The sequence below is a fragment of the Elephantulus edwardii genome, unplaced genomic scaffold, assembly GCF_000299155.1.
Source record: "Elephantulus edwardii isolate Elephantulus edwardi_28Jun2011 unplaced genomic scaffold, EleEdw1.0 scaffold00111, whole genome shotgun sequence".
NCBI lineage: Eukaryota > Metazoa > Chordata > Mammalia > Macroscelidea > Macroscelididae > Elephantulus > Elephantulus edwardii.
Window position 1 is genome coordinate 10,138,740 of NW_006399861.1, and position 19,608 is coordinate 10,158,347.

Here is a 19,608-nt window from a genome sequence, read left to right on the forward strand (position 1 = left end):
CTGATTTTACCCCACCCTCTCCCCCAAAATCCTCATACTCATTCTACAATAATGGTTTTATATAATATTTGCCCTTGTGGGACTGAGATAGTTCACTCAGCGTAATGCTCTGCAGTCCCTCCCGAGTTAGGTAGTAATTTATAACGTCATTGCTCCTACATGCTGCATAGTATTCCATTGTGTGAATGTACCACAACTTCTAAATCCATTCATTTGTGGTTGGACATCTAGGCTGTTTTCAAATTCTTGTGATGGTAAATAATGCTGCTATGAAAATTGGTGTACAAGTCTTTGTGCCTTGGTTCTCATTTTTTCAATGTATATTCCAGGTAGTGGAATAGCTGGGTCATAGGGAGTTTCTGTGTTCAGCATTTTGAGGAAACACCAAGCTGCCTTCCAGAATAGCTGTACCATTTTACAATCCCACCAGCAGTGGAGCTCTAGTGGCTTAGTGACAAGAAGCTGCACTGCAAGCCCAGACGTACACAGTTCGAATCCACTAGATGCTCTGCTGGAGTAGGAGGGACAATCTTCTCTTGTAACAGTGAGATCTATTTTGACGGTATACACACATAAAAAATAATTATAAAAAATAAGATTAAAAAAAAAAAGAGTTCCTTTCTTGGCACATCCTCTCCCAGTATTTATTACTTGCTGTGTTGTTAAACTTTGCCCCTGTTACTGAGTGAGATGGTACCTCATTGTGGTTTTGATTTAAATCTCTCTCATTGCCAGTGATTTTGAGCATTTCTTCATGTGTCTGTTTGCCATTTGAATATCTTCTTTTTTTTTTTTTGACGGCAGAGGCACAGTGTGCGTTTTATTAGACGTCCAGCCAGCAGAGCCACACCAAGCCCCCCGCCCCCGGGAATATCTTCTTCTGAAAATTCTTTCTATGTCTTTTGCCCATTCTATAATTTTGAATAATTCTGTGCATACCATTTTTTGTTGTGATTATCATGAAAATGTGTAAAGCACATTGGTTTTTAGTTAATTGTTCATATGCAGTTTTTTCCATAACATTAATTATAGTGCCCACAATATCAGATCATCTACCCAATCCTTATTATCTTTTTCTTTACCCATATTATTGTTTATTGATTGATTTTCTGCTCTCCTCTTTCTCCTTCCGTCTCTGGTAACCACACTAGAGTGATTCTATGTGTAAATCTTTCTTAGCTTCCTGTAATTATGGTGTTAGACAGTGTATTTTATTTTGTGATTGGCTTATTTTACTCAGTATAATGTCCTCTAGACTCATACATGTTAAGTAGTATTTCTTGAATTCATCGTTGCTTTTCAGTGTTGCATAGTACTGCATTGTGTGAATGTACCATAGTTTCTCTATTCATTTGTTCATTAATGGACACTTGGTTTGTTTCTGTGCTTTGCTGTTGCAAATAATGCTGCAGTAAACATGGGTTTGCATATATCTGTTTGTGCCATAGTTCTTAATTCTTTAGGATTCATACTTAGTAGTGGAAGGAAACTGTATTTTCATTTTCAACTTTTTAAGGGAATGCCAAACTACTTTCTGTAGAAGTTACAACATTTTACGTTCTTACCAACCTCTCCACACACTAACCAACATTGGTTGGTTGTTATCTTACTCAGTATTGTTGCTGTGATGAGATGATATTTCATTGTTTTGATTTACATCTCCAATACCTTGTGATCTTAAGCATTTCTTCATATGTTTGTTGACCATCTGAGTGTCTTCTTTGATAAAGAGTAATTTCATAACTTCTGCCCATTTTATATTTTCAGTTTTTTTTTAACTACCTCGTTTTTATTTTTTTTTTTCCTCTAGGTATTTGAATTTTATGTGAGAGATTCTTTTCTGTGTTGTTCCTTTAATTGGGGTCCCTCCCCAATATTACTGTGTAGTTTCAGTGGAATAGTTTTCATTTGTTGACTGTAAATGGAACCTGGTATTGTGTATTGACTGGCCAAGAAACTTACTTCTAAGAACTGAAACTTGATTTAGTGGAGATAGAGAAAATCCTTTGCCTTGATGATTGGCATCTGTGGGAGGTTTAGATTAAATGTCAGGGGCCTGAATTAAGAGAATTATAGTAGAGGAGGCTAATCTGTAGTTCTGCAGCCTGAGAGGATCTGAGAGGTGAACGTGGTTCACTGAGATAAGCGTCAGTGGTTCATGGATGCAGATATTTCCCCAGCTTTTCCTAGGCTCATGTTTTCATATTCTACACATAGTAAACTGAGTCACTCTGATGTGGGTCGACCATGTGGAGCTAGGGTTTTCCCCCTCACTGGTTAGATTGAAGAAGTTCTGAAAGGATTTTGATATTTCTTAAATTTAGAGACGTCACATAATCCATGTTAAAACAGTATACCAACTGCATTAACTAAAAAGGTACAAAATAGGCAAACTCCAACTTAAAATATTAATCCAATTCCAATATGAAAGTGAGTCTGGGTTTTACTTCCCCACTATTCTAGTCCTGGTCACCAGCTGCTTTGTTGGTACGTCCCTCTCTCACTCAACTACTCACAGTTAGGCCAGACTTTATCTCTGGACACTTGAGGCTAGTCAAAATATGCCTGGCCTCTTGGGATCAAGTCATAGTATGCCAACCATATGTCCACAGCTGCCTGCACTTCAGGCCAGTTGACCTTCTTGCCCTCTCCAGCCCCCTTGGGCCAGGGCCATGGAGTCTAAGATCACCAATAGATGGTAGCCTCTGTTGCGTTTCACTGCCCTATGTAGGTTCATTCATTCATCCTCTAGAATGGCTCACAAAATTAACAGAAACTACTACCTGTTCTTAAAATTACCCATTTATTATAGCCTGAAAGAATACGAAGCAGAGGGAAATATCAGACGAAGTTCTGATCCTGGCATGAGGCTTCAATTATGAGGAAGGTACAATTCTGCTTTGATTTCTGTGCAATCCAGGAAGCTCCAAAATAATTTTGTCTCTAAAACTCTCTCCCTCATTGCCATTAAGTGAGAACAGACTCATTGCTGACCCTCCAGTGGGTTTTTGGAGGATGCAAATTGCATTGAGGATTGTCCATCTTTCCCTCTTGGAGCAGCTGGTGTATTTGTATCTCCAGAGGAATGCCACTTTTGGGTTAGGAGCACAGCTTGCAGCAGACTGCAACACTAGAGCTCATTTTAGTCCCCTTAAAATAGGCATTGAGGTCTCAATACATATGCATAGATCATTGAATATACATGGCTGACTCCACCATGCTCTCCTCTCTGGTTCTCTGGCTTGTTGTCTCAGTGCAGCCTGTGGAGCTTTCCAGTGCATTTGTACATGCTTTAGTGGTGCCTGACTGTTTTAGAAAAACAAAAGCCATACCATTTGCTCCAGAAATCCTAAACTATTTTCCAGACACAGGAGACACATAAAGTATAGGCTAAATAATTCACGGGGAAACAAAATCCTCAAAATATGTTATGACTTCCCTGTGAGTAGAGTGATGAAACCAAGCATAGTGCTCCACATGTGTAGACAACTGTGGTAACACACCACATGCATTTGTAGATAATAACCATATTTACCCCAAAATAGCAGGAACAGTAAATAACAACGCTTTAAATAAAGTGAGGAAAGCTCTGGTGGGTAAAGAGTTGTGCTCCCAACCCAAAAGCACAAGATTTGGATCCACCAGCTGTTCTTGTAGCCAAAATACACCATAAATGTGGTCGCCAAGAAAATGTCTCCAGTACAATCCTTAAGGTTAAGTTCTTCCTCCTGGTAAGTAGGACATCCTAAATATTACATTAATAAGCTAAGGTGTAATACTATTTGCATTTTAACCAGGCAATCATATGATCTACTGCTCTAAGAATCACAAATTGAAGAGGCATGGTGCGAGATTCATATTAGAAAAGACAGCTCAATACTGTTGTACAGTGCTCTGAGTGATAGTGTGCTATCCATATGCCAAAAAGGAAGATCTGTTAATGTTAACTAGTATTCAGATATCTGCACCAGCTACTAAAGCCAACGAGGAAAAAGTTGAGGATTTCTACCTACCAACTTTTATAGTGTGGAATTGATCAAACATGTAATCAAGACATACAGATTCTAATTGATGACTGGAATCTTGCAAAGAAAGAAAGATTGGTAGTTGGAAATGTGGCCTGTGTAACAGAAATAAGACTGGACTTTGAATGATAGTATTTTGTATAATGAATGATTTATTCATTGCTAATACTAATGAGTGAAGACCAGATGAGTTGTGGGAGGATGTCAAAGGTATCATCCAGGAAGAGTGCAAACGGTCATTACAAAGACAGAAGAGGAAGAAAAGACCAAAATGGATGTCAGAAGAGACTCTGAAGATTGCACTGGAGCGTAGAGAAGCCAAAACACAAGGAAGAATTCAAGATACTAAAGAGCTGAACAGAAGATTCCAAAAGGCTGCTCGGAATGACAAAGCAAAATACTACAATGAAATGTGCGAGGAGCTAGAGTCGGAAAATCAAAAGGGCCGAACTCGCTCAGCATTTCTTAAGCTCGAGGAACTGAAGAACAGATTCAAACCTAGAGTTGCTGTAATCAAGGATGCTTTGGGCAGAATATTAAATGATCCAGGAAGTATTAAAAGAAGATGGAAGGCATATACTGAGTCATTATATAGAAAGGAATTGGCAGATACAGAGGAATTTAAAGAAATAACATATGAGCAAGAGCCTATGGTGATGAAGGAAGAAGTTCAAGCTGCTTTGAAGGAAATAGCAAAAAATAAGGCCCCGATTGAAGTATTTCAGATAACAGATGTTGCCCTGGATGTGCTCACCAAGTTGTGCCAAGAAATCTGGAGAACAACCACTTGGCCAACTGACTGGAAGAGATCTATATCTGTTCCCATTCCAAAGAAAGGTGACTCAACTGAGTGTAGAAACTACAGAACAGTGTCATTGATTTCACATGCAAGCAAGATTCTACTGAAGATTATCCAAAAACGATTAGAAGAGCACATCAGCAGAGAACTGCCGGAAGTCCAGGCTGGGTTTAGAAGGGGTCGTGGTACTAGGGATATTGTTGCTGATGTTAGATGGATCTTGGCTGAAAGCAGAGAATACCAGAAGAATGTCTATCTGTGTTTCATGATTATGCAAAGGCATTTGACTGTGTGGATCATAACAAACTGTGGCTGACTCTGAGAAGAATGGGAATCCCAGAACATTTAATTGTGATAATGCGAAACCTGTACTTGGACCAAGAGGCAATAGTCAGAACAGAGCAGGGTAACACTGCATGGTTCAAAATTGGGAAGGGTGTGCGCCAGGGATGCATCCTGTCTGCATACCTTTTCAACATGTATGCAGAGCAGATTATCCGTGAAGCTGGGCTCTATGAGGAGAATTGTGGCATCAGGATTGGTGGAAGATCTATTAACAATCTGCGTTATGCAGATGACACAACCCTGCTTGCTGAAACTGAGGAGGACCTCATGCACTTGCTGCGAAGGGTCAAGGACTGCAGCCTTCAGTATGGACTGAGGCTCAATGTCAAGAAGACAAAGATTCTCACCACTGGACCAATTGGCAGTGTCAGGATGGATGGTGAAGAGATTGAGGTTGTTCACAGCTTCAGTTTGCTCGGCTCCACAGTCAACACTCTTGGCACCAGCAGTCAGGAAATCAAAAAGCGTATCGCGATGGGAAAGTCTGCTGTTAGGGACCTCTCCAAAGTACTCAGGAACAACAGTGTCTCTCTGGAGACTAAGCTGTGCCTGATACAGGCCATGGTCTTTGCAATCGCTTGTTATGCACCAGAGAGTTGGACAATGACTAGGGAGGACAGAAGGAGAGTGGATGCTTTTGAGCTGTGGTGCTGGAGAAGAGTACTGAATGTACCATGGACTGCCAGGAAAACAAACAGATTCATCTTGGAGAGGATTATATCAAGCTACTCCTTGGAGGCAAGGATTCTGGGGCTTCGTCTGACATACTTTGGACATGTTGCAAGGAGGGACGGGTCCTTGGAGAGGGGCATCATGCTTGGGAGGGTGGAGGGACAGCAGAGGAGGGGAAGACCCTCTATGAGATGGATTGATTCGGTGACTGGGGTAATCGGGATGGGTGTGTCAGAGGCAGTGTGGTTGGCGCAGGATAGAGCAGGGTTTAGGGCTGTTGTGCATAGGGTCGCTATGAGTCGAAAACGACTCGATGGCACATAACAACAACAACAAAAACAACATCCATATGTGGTACTTTTATTATAGCAGTGTTAGATAACTAGGACAATAAGTGTTGTTTCAAGTAAGCGATGCCCTGTTCATGGCATCCTGGAACTCATATAATGGAATATTAACCTAAACTTATTTTAATGTAGCTTTATTGTCAATATTATTAAATTCTATGGTAAAAACTTAGTAATAGGGTTTTGAAAGTCCATCTTGTATGCTTTGGGCACATGTCCAGGAGGGCACTAGTCTTTGGAGAAGGATATTATGCTTGGGAAGGGTGGAGGGATAGCACAGGAGAGAAGGATCTTGTTTGAGATGGGGACAGGTGTGTCAGAGACAGACTAGCTCAGGAGAGGACAGGCTTCATAGCTGTTGTACATAGGATAACTGTGAGTCTCAGTGACACAATGGCACATAACAACAATAGTGAATATTTTGTATTTTCTTCTTAACCTCTTTTCGTCCACACACATTGACATTTCTAGATTGCACATAGCATTACATTTCTAGATGACATGCTTTTGTCATATACAGTGATTGGATGACATTTCTCTCCTTCCCCCACCGCCAACAATTGCTTTACTAAATATTTTATTAATAATACAAACATTTTATACAATTCTGTGTTTTGTTTTGTATTTATTTTTGGTTTTTAATTTCCAAGAGAATATAAGAGCCTCAGTATTGGATTAGAAATGTGGAAGCTACTGGCTAATGTTGTTTTGCTTTGTTTTAAAAAGAGATCTCCCTAGCAGTTTATTAGAAATCAAGCACCAATGGGCCCAGGGATATTTGATAAGAGGGTACTTTGGTTAACTAAGAGGCCCGCACTCCAGGCTTCGTGAATACTGGGAGGATCAGGTTATATTTTTATTATGCAGATTTCATCCCCCACACTTGACTTCATTGACATTGTGTTTCATATTCTCATTCCTATACATTGTGTTTTGTAAAATTAATCACCACTGAACAATGCTCACCATTATCTAGCCTCTTCAGGTCTCTGCTGGAACTTTGCCATTTCCTTTACCCTCTCTTTCTACCCACCAAATTGTACAATCCTGTGATTTCACCCCTACCCATATTCACCCTCTGCTCCCACTCCTTCCTTCCTTGGATCTCTATAGGTGCTTTTACTAGTTAGCCTTCTATTTTTACAATAATGGTCTTTTGCCATATTTGTCCTTCTGAGACTGAGTTAGTTAACTCAGTGTGCTCTCCAGTCTCTCCCAAATTATGTAATTTTTTTAAAAAAATAGTTACTCTAGAGTGCTGTGTAGTATTCCATTGTGACTGTACTACAATTTCTCAATCCATTCAGTTGTGGTTGGACATTTGGGCTGTTTCCATGTTTTTGTGATGGTGAATAACGCTGCTATGAATGTTGGTCTACAAATCTCCATTTGTACCTCAGTTCTAATTTCCTTGTGGTATATTCCTAGTAGTGGAATATCTGGGTCATACTGAGTTTCTATGTCCAGCTTTTTGAGGAAACACCAAACTGTCTTATCAGAGTGGATATACCATTTTACAATCCCACAAATACTGTATGAGAGTTCTGCCTCTCCACTTCCTCTCCAACATTTATTACTTACTGTCCTACTAAACTTTGCCACTGCTACTAGGGTAAGATGGTATCTCATTGTGGTTTTGATTTGCCTCTCTCTGATTGCCAGTGATTTTGAGCATTTCTTCATATTAAAGATGGTATGGACAAATTTTTTCTCCCGGTCAGTAGGTTTTCTTTTCACCCTGTTGGCAAAAGTTTTTGACACACACGGGGATTTAATCTTTAGAAGGTTCCAGTCAACAATTTTATCCTCTCTAGGTTGTGCATTTCTGGCTGTGTGTGGCAGGGACTAGGCTATATTTTTTTGGCCTGTCGATGCAGATTTACTTTCACTGGAAACCTATTGTAAAAAAAATGCTGTTAGGCTGGCAGAACCTGATGCCTTTTAACTTTAATGGTGGGGGTAGAGTCATCATCAGCATTGAATCCCAACTCTGGTTCCTTGGAGGTCAGGCATAGTCCTTCACCTTGCAGTATTTTTTATCAGTTCTGACACCAGCCTTTCTTCCCACAACCTTCTGTTTTTGTACTGAGTTTGATAATTTTTTGGAATGGCTATAGAGAACTTAAACACCATACTCACAGCGAAGGAGTATATTAGGGAAATGACAGGTTACAATTCAGGATCAGAAGCAAGTCAGGATATGGTTCTTTGTTGAGGACAGCAGATATTCGGTCACTACTGGGAGGCCACTCCTGCTTCCAAGCTTGTTTTAATGGGGGAGTTCTACCAAACCCTGTCAACTATGGGTAACCTTTATTGCATTTGACACATCAATGTCACAGAGTGTAGCCCCACAGGAACCACAAGTTACCTCTGCACAGCAAATGGACAGACTAGTGCTATACCACTTAGAAGAATGTTTGACCAAAAGCAATTAAAACCAGGCCTGGGCAGATTAAAATAACCCACATTTGTCTTGGTAGCATAACTTTCTGTCCACTAGGCCAACAGAGCTCTCTCGTTATTGTTGTTGTTGTTGTTAAGTGCCGTCAAGTTGTAGACAACTCATAGAGCTCCTTTAGCTCTGCTGAATTAAGTACCTCAAAGCACCCAGTTGCCAAGGGTACTTGGGAAACCTTGCTCCCCTGTGAAATGCCCAGAAGCATCCTCATTCCACCAACACATACTCAGAGGCACTCAGCCCACCACTGTGTCTCCTGGGTTCTCTTGATGCTACTTAGCTGGAGCTCCACTGGGTTAGTCCATAACAAGTTTTGCTGCTGATACAAAAGCTTCACATTTCTGCTGGATCAAATGTACTGATAGCTCCACAGGATAAAGATATTCAGTCTGCCCTCATTGTGAACTGACTTCAAACACAGTGAGTTTAAGTTATGTTATGTTTTTGGTGTTGTTTTTTTCCCCCTCTCTAATTTTAGATACTTATTTTATACCAGTCATGCAGATTTTGTTTTATAACTCTCCCACCCCCTACTTCTCTCTTTCACCCTTCCACCTCCTTATTTGATCATTTATTCATTTCTTGTTCCATATTGTTAATTGTAATATACATATTGTCCATTCGTCGATAGTTTCACTTTGATCTTCAAGTTTTGTGTTGATTTTACTCCCCTAACGGTAATAGCTCTCTGTCTCCTGAATTAAGACATTTCTATGTAGGATCTGAAATCCTCAGGGCACACTCTTTCTGGCTTTTCTCCCTTACTGTCAGTGGAGATTCTCCTTTCCACTAGACAGTATCATGACATATCTGCTCCCAGCCATATCCTGCACTATCCTCACAATCTTCAACATATGCATGCTCATTGCTGCAGTCACTTTATCAGTCCATCTTGTTGAGGGTCTTCCTCATTTAGTCTATATACTTTCCAAGGGTGGTGTTCCTTTCCAGGTAATAATCTCTCCTAGCACCAAGTACATGAGATGAAGTTTCATCAATCTTGCCTCCAAGGAGCACTCAGGCTTTATTTTTCAAGACATACCTGTCTGTTCTCTTGGCCATCCATGCAATAGTCAGTGCTGTTCTTCAACACCACAGCTCAAAGGCATCAGTCATTTTTCTGTCATCGTTATTCATTGTCCAGATGCATAGCAGGTGATTGGACAGACTGTGGCTTGAATCATGTGCACCTTAGTCTTAAAACTGACATCATTATGTCTCAGTAATTTTGAGAGGTCCCCGACTGCAGACTTGCTCAGTGTAATACATCTTCTGTTCTTCTGACTGCTAGTACCAAGGATGTTGATTGCGAAGCCTAGCAGATGGCAAAATTGACTAACCCCCTTGTCACCATTCTATATACCTTATGTTCGTGGTTCCATTTCTACAACAGTGTTATGGAAGTTATTTATATTCTTTTTTACGATGCATCCAGTTCCCTGGAAGACCACTCAAGCTTCCCTTTCTTGCATCGTCTTGGCAGTCATTTGGTGAGTTTTACAATCACCATATTAAATAATTGACTGTATGATATGTGCAGATCATGGTCAGAAAATAAATTTTATCTGAAAATAAATTTTCCTACATACAAAGCCAAATAATATTTAGGATGGTGAAGAGACTGAGATTGTTCACAGCATTAATTTGTTTGGCTCCACAGTCAGCTCTCTTGGCACCAGCAACCAGGAAATGAAAAGACGTATTGCCATGGGAAAGTCTGCTGTTAAGGACCTCTCCAAAGTACTGAAGAGCATTGGTGTCTCTCTGGAGACTAAGGTGCATCTGACACAGGCCATGGTCTTTGCTATCACTTGTCATGCATCAGAGAGTTGGACAATGACTAGCTAGGATAGAAGGAGAATTGATGCCTTTGAGCTGTGGTGCTGGAGAAGAGTATTGAGGGTACCATGGACTGCTAAGAAAACAAACAGGTTCATCCTGGAGAGGGTTAACTGGGTGGCTTCTTGGAGGCAAGGATTCTGAGACTTCGTCTGACGTACTTTGGACATAGTTGTAAGGAGGTCCTTGGAGAGGGACATCATGCTTGGGAGGGTAGAGGGACAGTGCAGGAGAGGAAGGCCCTCTATGAGGTGGATTGATTCAGTGACTGAGGTAATTGGGATGGGTGTATCCAAGACAGTACAATTGGCACAGGACAGAGCAGAGTTTAGGGCTCTTGCACATAGGGTCGTTATGAGTTGCAAGCAACTCGATGGCACATAACAACAACAACAATGCACTTGGATTGGATTTTTATAATCCTTATGTGTGGCTACATTATGTCTAACCTTGAGGAGAATGAGAATCCCAGTACACTTGACTGTGCTTACGTGAAACCTATGCTTAAACAAGGAGGCAGTCATCAGAATAAAAACAGGGAAACAGTGCATGGTTCAAAACCAAGAAAGGAGTGCATCAGGGATGCATCCTGTCTCCATACCTTTTTAGTCTATATGCAGAACAGATCATTTGGGAGGCTAGATTTTATGAGGAGGAATGTGGCTTCCGGATTGCAGGAATATTCACTAACTACCTGCATTATGCAGATAACATGGCCTTGCTTGCTGAAACTTGCTCAAGCAAGCTTGAGGAGGACCTGAAGTACTTGCTGCAGAAGGTCAGGGACTGTAGTCTTCAATATGGATTGAAGTTCAGTATCAATAAAACAAAGGTTCTCACCACTGGGCCAAATGGCAGCACCATGATAGATGGCGAAGAGATTGAGGTTGTTAACAATTTCAGCTTTCTTGGCCCCATAACCAACAGTCAAGAAATCAAAAGATGAATTGCACTGGGGAAAATCTACTGTGACGGACCTCTCCTGCGTACTGGAGAACTATGATGTTTGTCTAGAGACTAAGGTGCGCTCAGTCCAAGCTATGACATTCACAGTTACTTACTGTGCATCAGAGAGCTGGACAATTACTTAAGGATGACAGAGGAAGAATCAATATCTTTGAATTGTGGTGCTGGAAAAGGGTACTGAACATATATATCATGGTCTGCTATGTGAACAAACGGGTCTGACAGAGAGGGTGAAACCAGGGTGCTCCTTGGAGACTTCATCTCACATACTTTGGGCACGTGTCCAGGAGGGACCAGTCCTTGGAGAAGGACATCATGCTTGGAGAGGTGGAGGGTACAGCATAGCAGAGGAAGACCCTGCATGAGTTGAATTGACACAGTAACTGGGGTAATGGAGATAAGTGTGTCAGAGTCAGTGAGACTGGTTCAGGCCAGGGCAGGCTTCAGAGCCGTTGTACAGATGATACTATGAGTGTGAAGTGATTCAATGGTACGTAAGAACAACATTTCCTCTCATATATTTTTATGGGCTTAAATTTTAACCTCTTATTCCTTTATAGGCAACAGGAGCAGTTCCAGAAAAACCCTGACAGTTATAATGGTGCTGTCCGTGAGAACTATATTTGGTCACAAGACTACATGGACTTGGAGGTCAAGGTGCCAGTACCCAAGTGCATTGTGAAAGGGAAGCAGGTAACTTGTCCCAGGTGGGAGTGGGACTTCCTATTTGCTGTTGGGGCTTTGGTTTCACTTTTACATGCAGAAAGTGTTGGAGATTGCCATTGGCTGGGCATTCAAATAGTTAGCCAGAGAGTATTCACTTTATTTACCAAGACCACCATATGTTTTTGGGAGTTAAGTAATTTAGGCCTGTTTCTGCTTGGGTAGGTTTAGAGGACAATGGTGTGCTGAGAGTAGGAGTTTTAGGATCTGGTTTCAGGGCCGGAGTGACATATTTATAGAATATTTCTTCTAATATTCTCCCTCACTGCCCCCAGCAGTAAACTTCTTGGTATTCATTTGCTTTCCATCCTCCTTGCTGCCTGTTTTTCCTTCTAGACCTCTTTCCATGTGGCCTGAGCTTGAGCCTGTGCCTCTGTTCTCACTGAGGCAGAGTCCATTGGTGCCATGTTCCTTTTTATGAACTCCTACATTTTTGCTGAGCAAAGTCACATGTAAGGACTCTGTTGAAGACTACCCTCCCTAAAATTTCTAAAGTACTGCTCAAAATAGTACCTTTGTAAATTCTAGGAGTTTTCTGAAGAATAGACCTGCTTTTGGCCCAGTCAGCTAGGCCTAAGTTAATAACTAAAGTGTGTTCCCTTTGTATGTTTAACTTCAGTTTTTTAGCCTTAACCAGTGTACTGTCCTATAAGTTCACACTGAAAAGACAAATACAACTGAACAGTACTTTGCTCAGAGACTGACTCACAAGTCCATGTGTATGTTGAGTAAAAAATCAGTGTTACCTTTGACAGTCTCTTAACGTGGGCTCTGAGATGCAGCTCATACTTGAGCTGTGTCTAGATGGAGGTGTGGAATATATGTAATCATAGAGAACAGAGATTTACAATTTGATTCTAAAATGTTTGTCGTTTACATGCTGGCTTCAAAGCTCTTCATGGGACTCCAAGATGGCACTAGAAGAAAAGAAGGCCAAGAGGTCAACCTTTAAGTTTAATTTGGGTCTTACCCAGTAGAAGATGGAATTTTGATTCTGGGAATTTTTAACAGTTTCTGTTGGAGAAGGTTAAAGTCAATGAAAAAACTGGAAATCTCAGGAATGTTGTTCACATTGAATGCTTCAAGTATAAAATATTAGTAGTTTCTGAGAAACAGTTCTCTAAAAAGTATTTGAAATAACTTACTAAGAAATACCTTAAGAAGAACAATCTCCAGGACTGGCTGCATGTGGTTACACCTGACAAGGAGATTTACCAGCTTCGTTATTTCCAGATTATTCAAGATGAAGATGTATCTGAGTCTGAGGACTACATGAAACCTCCTTAGAAGGCTGTTTAATGAATAAATTCACCCTGTGAAATAAAGAAACATCTTAATTTATGGTGAATAAAAAGCATTTAAAAATGCCCTTAAAAAAATGCTGACTTCACCCCAAAGGTGGCACAGTATTTATACGAAAGATTCAAGAGAATGGACAGGTGATAGATAGGTAGAGGAGCCATATTCTCACATTTTGGTACCTTAGCCTGTGGCCACTGAGGGGCAGTGCCCTGGGGTTGCCCTTCTTTCATGTTTTTTTCCTCTTCCACTTATCCCCCACACCACCTTTTGTTGTTGTTCATGTGAATGAAATGTGTATGTAAGAGTCTCTGCTGTGAGCTTGGCTACTCAGGGCCTCCTGCCTCTTATATAATGTCTCCTGTAGTCCTTTATGAGGGGCTATTTTGGAGTCCAGGGAGGGCATCTCTTGAGCTTGAAACCCAGGCTGTCTATCACCCTCATCATGCCTGTTGTGACCTACTAGTGGCTGCTCGAGCTACACTTGCTGGCATGCTTGCTGCCTCACTGGGACCCCACTGTACTACCCTTGGTGCTATGCATTGCTCCCCTTCCTCTGCTCCCATTTTTTCCTAAGTCTTCTGTAGGGCCAGCTTCTGTGCTTCTTTGCTTAGGTTGTTTTCTTAGGATGTAGATGCTAGGCTCTAGACTAGAGGCCTATAGACATAGAAGACAATGCCTTTTTACCATCTCTCAGTCTCTGCCTTAGACCAGAGATGCAAAGCCATTTCTCTTTCTCCATTCAGCATAATCTCCTCTCTTCTTCAGTAGTTTTAGCTAATTTTCAGCCATCCTGTCAATGCTGTATAAATGGCACCTGAACTTTTAATAGGTAGCATGAACATACGGAAATGTTTTCTGAGTGACCTAAGATAATAGAGAGCAAAATTATTTACTCCTCCCTCCTTTTTTTAAAACCCCCTCTCATTACCTCTCATCTCGTAGATCTCTTACTAGATGACTTTGGTCCAGGTCAAAGTTCAGATTATAGAACTGAGAATAATTTTAGCTTCCCAGTTGGCCCAGGTAACTAGGAACAAACTGTGCAGAAATGCATGTTTTAATTGTCTGGTTTTGTGTCTGCTTGATCTTCCTGCATTGAGCAAGGATGTTGAGGTGGCTTGCCCAGAATTTTCTTAGGATTTCAAGTATTGATTTTATTTTTAATAAGATTGCTTTGTATATTGTTGAATAAATAATCAAAAGTGTCCATTACTGTGTTTTAAAAACCTGGCTGAAAATAGGATAGTGTTCTGCTCTTGAGCCCTCTGTGACATTCTAGAATTACTATTGGAATAACTTGTCTCAGCTTAGCTTAAAATAATGATTTTTTTCTTTTTTGCTTTAAGATATCTAGGATATTTGACCACTCTGGCTGCACTTCCCACAGCCACCAAAGAGAACTGTCCAGTAAAATCGTTCTGCCGCTGAGTACGTCACGCAGCAGAAGCCTTAGTGTCATGGCCTCATCAGAGTCAGCACCATGTGGGAGGACTTCATGACCCACTGTCTTACTTCTGTAGTGACACACTTTTGTGCCTCATATGTACTTCGGATATGCCATCGTCAAGTGTACTGTCATGGTGCGTGGTATGACAGAACATCATTCTCTAGGCAGACATCCTCTGTGCAACCAGCATTTCTTGAGTACTTGCCTTTCCTGTGACAACTCAGTTCTAGGAGCTGTGGAAATAATGGTTTCTCAGACAGAACAGATTGCTTGTCCAGAGGTGATGTTCTAGTGGGAGTACAGATAAGAAAAGCAATCAGAAAAATGATCAGGGCAAATTCACTTAATAATCAATGCCACACATTAAAGAAAACAGTGATTTGTCCATTTAAATACCTTGCTGCCTGGCCTTGCCAGGTGCCTTTTAGACCTTAGCCCCTGTAGTTTGATCTTCCTACATTCACGGAGTGGTATGCATATGAGAAATGATTAAGATCAGCTTGGTCAGATTATACCATGCCTAAATATAGAGCCTAAGGTTCCCTATGAGCACATTCCTCGTCTCTCCAGTTACACGGCAGGACAAAGCAATGTGGAGTAGTATGTGAATCTGACACTCAAAAGAGAATGCTCAGGGCAATAGTGGACAGTTTCAGATATTTATGACACTGGATCCTAGCAAGAGGTTTTCCACAGAAAGTATAGACGTATTTATTTACTACCGGCATTTTTATGCCATCAACTATGCTATGTAAAAACCCTTGTGCCACATTTTCCATACCACTGAACACTCTTCTCATTTGGTGAGGTTGTGTGTGTTTTTCTCGGTCAGTCTTATACAGTAAATTTAAAAAAATATAAAAGTCTCAGTCTATGGATTTCTTGCTATGGTGATGAAGGAAGAAGTTCAAGCTGCTTTGAAGGAAATAGCAAAAAATAAGGCCCAGGAGTAGACAGTATACCAATTGACATATTTCAGCTAACAGATGCTACCTAGGATGTGCTCACCAAGTTGTGCCAAGAAATCTGGAGAACAACCACTAGGCCAACTGATTGGAAGAGATCTATATTTGTTCCATCCCAAAGAAGGGTGACCCAACAGAGTATGGAAACTATAGAACAATCTCATTAATTTCACATGCAAGTAAGATTCTACTGAAGGTTATCCAAAACGACTGGAACAAGACATCAACAGAGAACTGCCAGAAGTCCAGGCTGGGTTTAGAAGGGGTCGTGGTACTAGGGATATTGTAGCTGATGTTAGATGGATCTTGGCTGAAAGCAGAGAATACCAGAGGAAAGTCTATCTGTGTTTCATTAACTATGCAAAGGCGTTAGACTGTGTGGACCATAACAAACTGTGGCTGACTCTGAGAAGAATGGGAATCCCAGAACACTTGATCGTGCTAATGAGAAACCTATATTAGACCAAAAGGCAGTCGTCAGAACAGAACAAGGAAGCACTGCATGTTTTAAAATTGGGAAGGGCGTGCGCCAGGGATGTGTCTTATCTCCATACCTTTTCAACCTGTATGCAGAACAGATTATCCAGGAGGCTGGGCTCTATGAGGAGGAATGTGGGGTCAAGATTGGTGGAAGATCTATCAACAATCTGCAATATGCAGATGACACCACCCTGCTTGCGGAAAGTGAGGAGGACCTGAAGTGCTTGCTACAGAGGATCAAGGACTGCAGCCTCCACTATGGATTGAGGCTCAATATGAAGAAGACAAAGATTCTCACCACTGGGCCAATTGGCAGCATCAGGATGGATGGTGAAGAGATTGAGATTGTTCACAGCTTTAGTTTGCTTGGCTCCATAGTCAACACTCTCAGCACCAGTGCCCAGGAAATTAAAAGACGTATTGCAATGGGGAAGTCTGCTGTTAGGGACCTCTCCAAAGTACTGAAGAGCAATGGTATATCTCTGGAGACTAAGGTGCATCTGATACAGGCCACGGTCTTTGCAATCACTTGTTATGCATCAGAGACTTGGACATTGACCAAGGTGGATAGAAGGAGAATTGATGCCTTTGAGCTGTGGTGCTGGAGAAGCGTATTGAGGGTACCATGGACTGCTAGGAAAACAAACAGATTCATACTGGAAAGGGTCAAACCGGGCAGCTCCTTGGAGGCAAGGATTCTGAGGCTCCGTCTAACATACTTTGGACATGTTGTAAGGAGGGACCGGTCCTTGGAGAGGGACATCATGCTTGAGAGGGTGGAGGGACAGCGCAGGAGGGGAAGGCCCTCTATGAGGTGGATTGATTCAGTGACTGGGGCAATTGGGATGGGTATATCAGAGACAGTGCGATTGGCACAGGACAGAGCAGAGTTTAGGGCTGTTGTACATAGGGTCGCTATGTGTCACAAGCGACTCGCCGGCACATAATGACAACAAAAACAACATGGATTTCTTGTGATGTCATGCTTTATTTATACCTTTGGGTTAGGCTTATTTTTATATCTTTTGTTTACATGGTATGAGAAATTTTTCTCTCAGTTGCTACTTTGTAAATTTGTTTTTTTCCAGTTCTCTAAATAGCCACAGCTTATTTATTATATATATATATTTTAATATAAACTTATTTATTTTGTTGTAAAGAAAATCCACAGCAAAACATATACTAATTCAGCCATTTCTACAACTGCAACTTTGTTGTTGTTGGGCTCTGTTGACAACATGTTATGCTTTTTTTTTTTTAATGTGTTATTCTTTACCTTCTCCATCTATACTTGTAATCTTGTGTTTGCTCCTTTTTGTTTCTTCTATTCACTATCTCAAGAACAAGTTTCATCGTCTCTTCTAACACTGTTTTGGTCTTTTCTTGATTGTCTATTTTAGTGGCCTCTTACTGACCTTTGATCATAGTGTTCAACCAATCTCAAGAGACTCAAACTTGTACTCGAAGGCAAAGTAAAACATTATGTAATGCTGGAATTAGGAAACTCAAAGGAACAACACATTCAGCATTTCTCAAGCCTAAAGGAACTGAAGGAAAGATTCAAACCTCAAGTTCCAATACTGAAAAATTTTGTGGACAAGATATTTCATGATGCAGGAAGAAATCAAATGAAAGTAGAAGAAATAAAAAGAGTCACTGTGCCAAAAAATATCGGGTCAGTGTTCAACCATTCACAAGGTAGCAAAACCTGTGGTATTGAAGACAGAGAAGTATGAGTTTCACTAAAGGCTTTGGGGAAAACCAAAGCTCCAGGAACATATGGAATACCATTTGAGATGCAAAGTTAGAAATGCATATTTATCTATGTCAGGAAAATTAGAAGTTATCTGGCTGACCAATAGACTAAAGTAATCAATACTTGTGCCCTTCCCCAAAAAAGTTGATCAGTGGCATGCAGAGATTATTGAATGACATTGTTAATATTGCACATAAGTAACATTTTGCTCAGGATAATAAAAAAGCTACAGAAGTAGCACATTGACAGGGAACTGCCAAAAATTTCAGCTAGATTCAGAAGAGTATGTAAAACTAAAGATATCATTGATGATGTCTGATGGGTTTTGGCTGAAAGCAGAGAATACCAGAAAGACATTTTTCAACTCTTCCTAGATTATGCAGACACGTTCAACTGTGCGAATCATAACTAATTATGGAAAACATTGTGACGTATGAGAATTCCAGGACATTTAATTGTGTTCATGTAAAACCTGTGCATAGTTCAGGAGGCAGTTGTTCAAACAAAATGAGGATATGCATGGTTTAAATCAGGAAAGGTATCCATCAGGGTTGCATCCTTTTACCATATTAACTCACTCTGTCTTCTGAGAAAAATAGTTAGAGAAGTTGGTTTAGAAACTGGACTATATGAAAAGGAAAGAATGTAGCAACAGGAATGGAGGAAGGCTCATTAACAAACTGCTTTCTGGAGCCATCACAACCTTGCTTGCTGACAGTGAATAGAATTTGAAACACTAAACTGATGATGATAATCAAAGACTGCATCTTTTAGTATGGGTTATAACCAAACTTAAAATAAATATCCTCACAACTAGATCTGTAAGCACATCATGATTAATAAAGAAAAGGTTATGGTTGTTAAAGCTGTCATTTTACTTGGATCTGCAGTCAGCCCCATAAAAACAGCCGCCAAGAAATGAAATGATAAAGGCATTGAACAAATATGCTGCGAAAGTCCTCTTCAAAGTGTGAAAAGTACAGATGTCACTGAGGATTAAAATCTGCCTGATCAAGTCAGTGTTTTAGTCTCTGACTTGTGAAAACTGCACAATGAGTGAGGAGACCTGAAGAAAAACAGATGCATTGAACAAATTTGTTATGGAAAAAATGCAGCTATCATGTCTAAAGTAAAAAAAAATATAGTGCCTCAAACAGACAGCTGTTGAGAGAATGGTCAGTTCATTTCTTTATGTCCATAAGGTCACAGTGGGTCAGAAGCAACCTGAGGGCACTTAACATCATTTCCCTTTTTAGTTCTGTTTGCTTTATGAACTTTAGGGCACTGGCATTGAGTGATGTTTCTGCTTTCTTCGTAATAATCCCTTTTGTTGTTACCTAATTTCTTTCTTTGTCTCTCATAATAGATTTTGACTTGAAATCTATTTTCTTAGTTTGTAATATTGCCAATCTTTTCTTTTGGTTGCTATTTCTTTGGAATTATTGTCCCCCATATTTTTTATTTTATTTATTTTTCATTTT

At 40.5% G+C, this 19,608-nt stretch overlaps 1 protein-coding gene across 1 annotated transcript in view; it reads left to right on the plus strand.

Annotated features, from left to right (window-relative positions):
• NUDCD3 (NudC domain containing 3) overlaps positions 1-19,608 on the plus strand; it is a 316,694-nt gene that overhangs the window by 191,520 nt on the left and 105,566 nt on the right. The window contains exon 3 of the mRNA XM_006892146.1: positions 12,015-12,147. Coding sequence (XP_006892208.1) covers positions 12,015-12,147 — 133 coding nt within the window. The remainder of the gene's footprint in view (positions 1-12,014; positions 12,148-19,608) is intronic.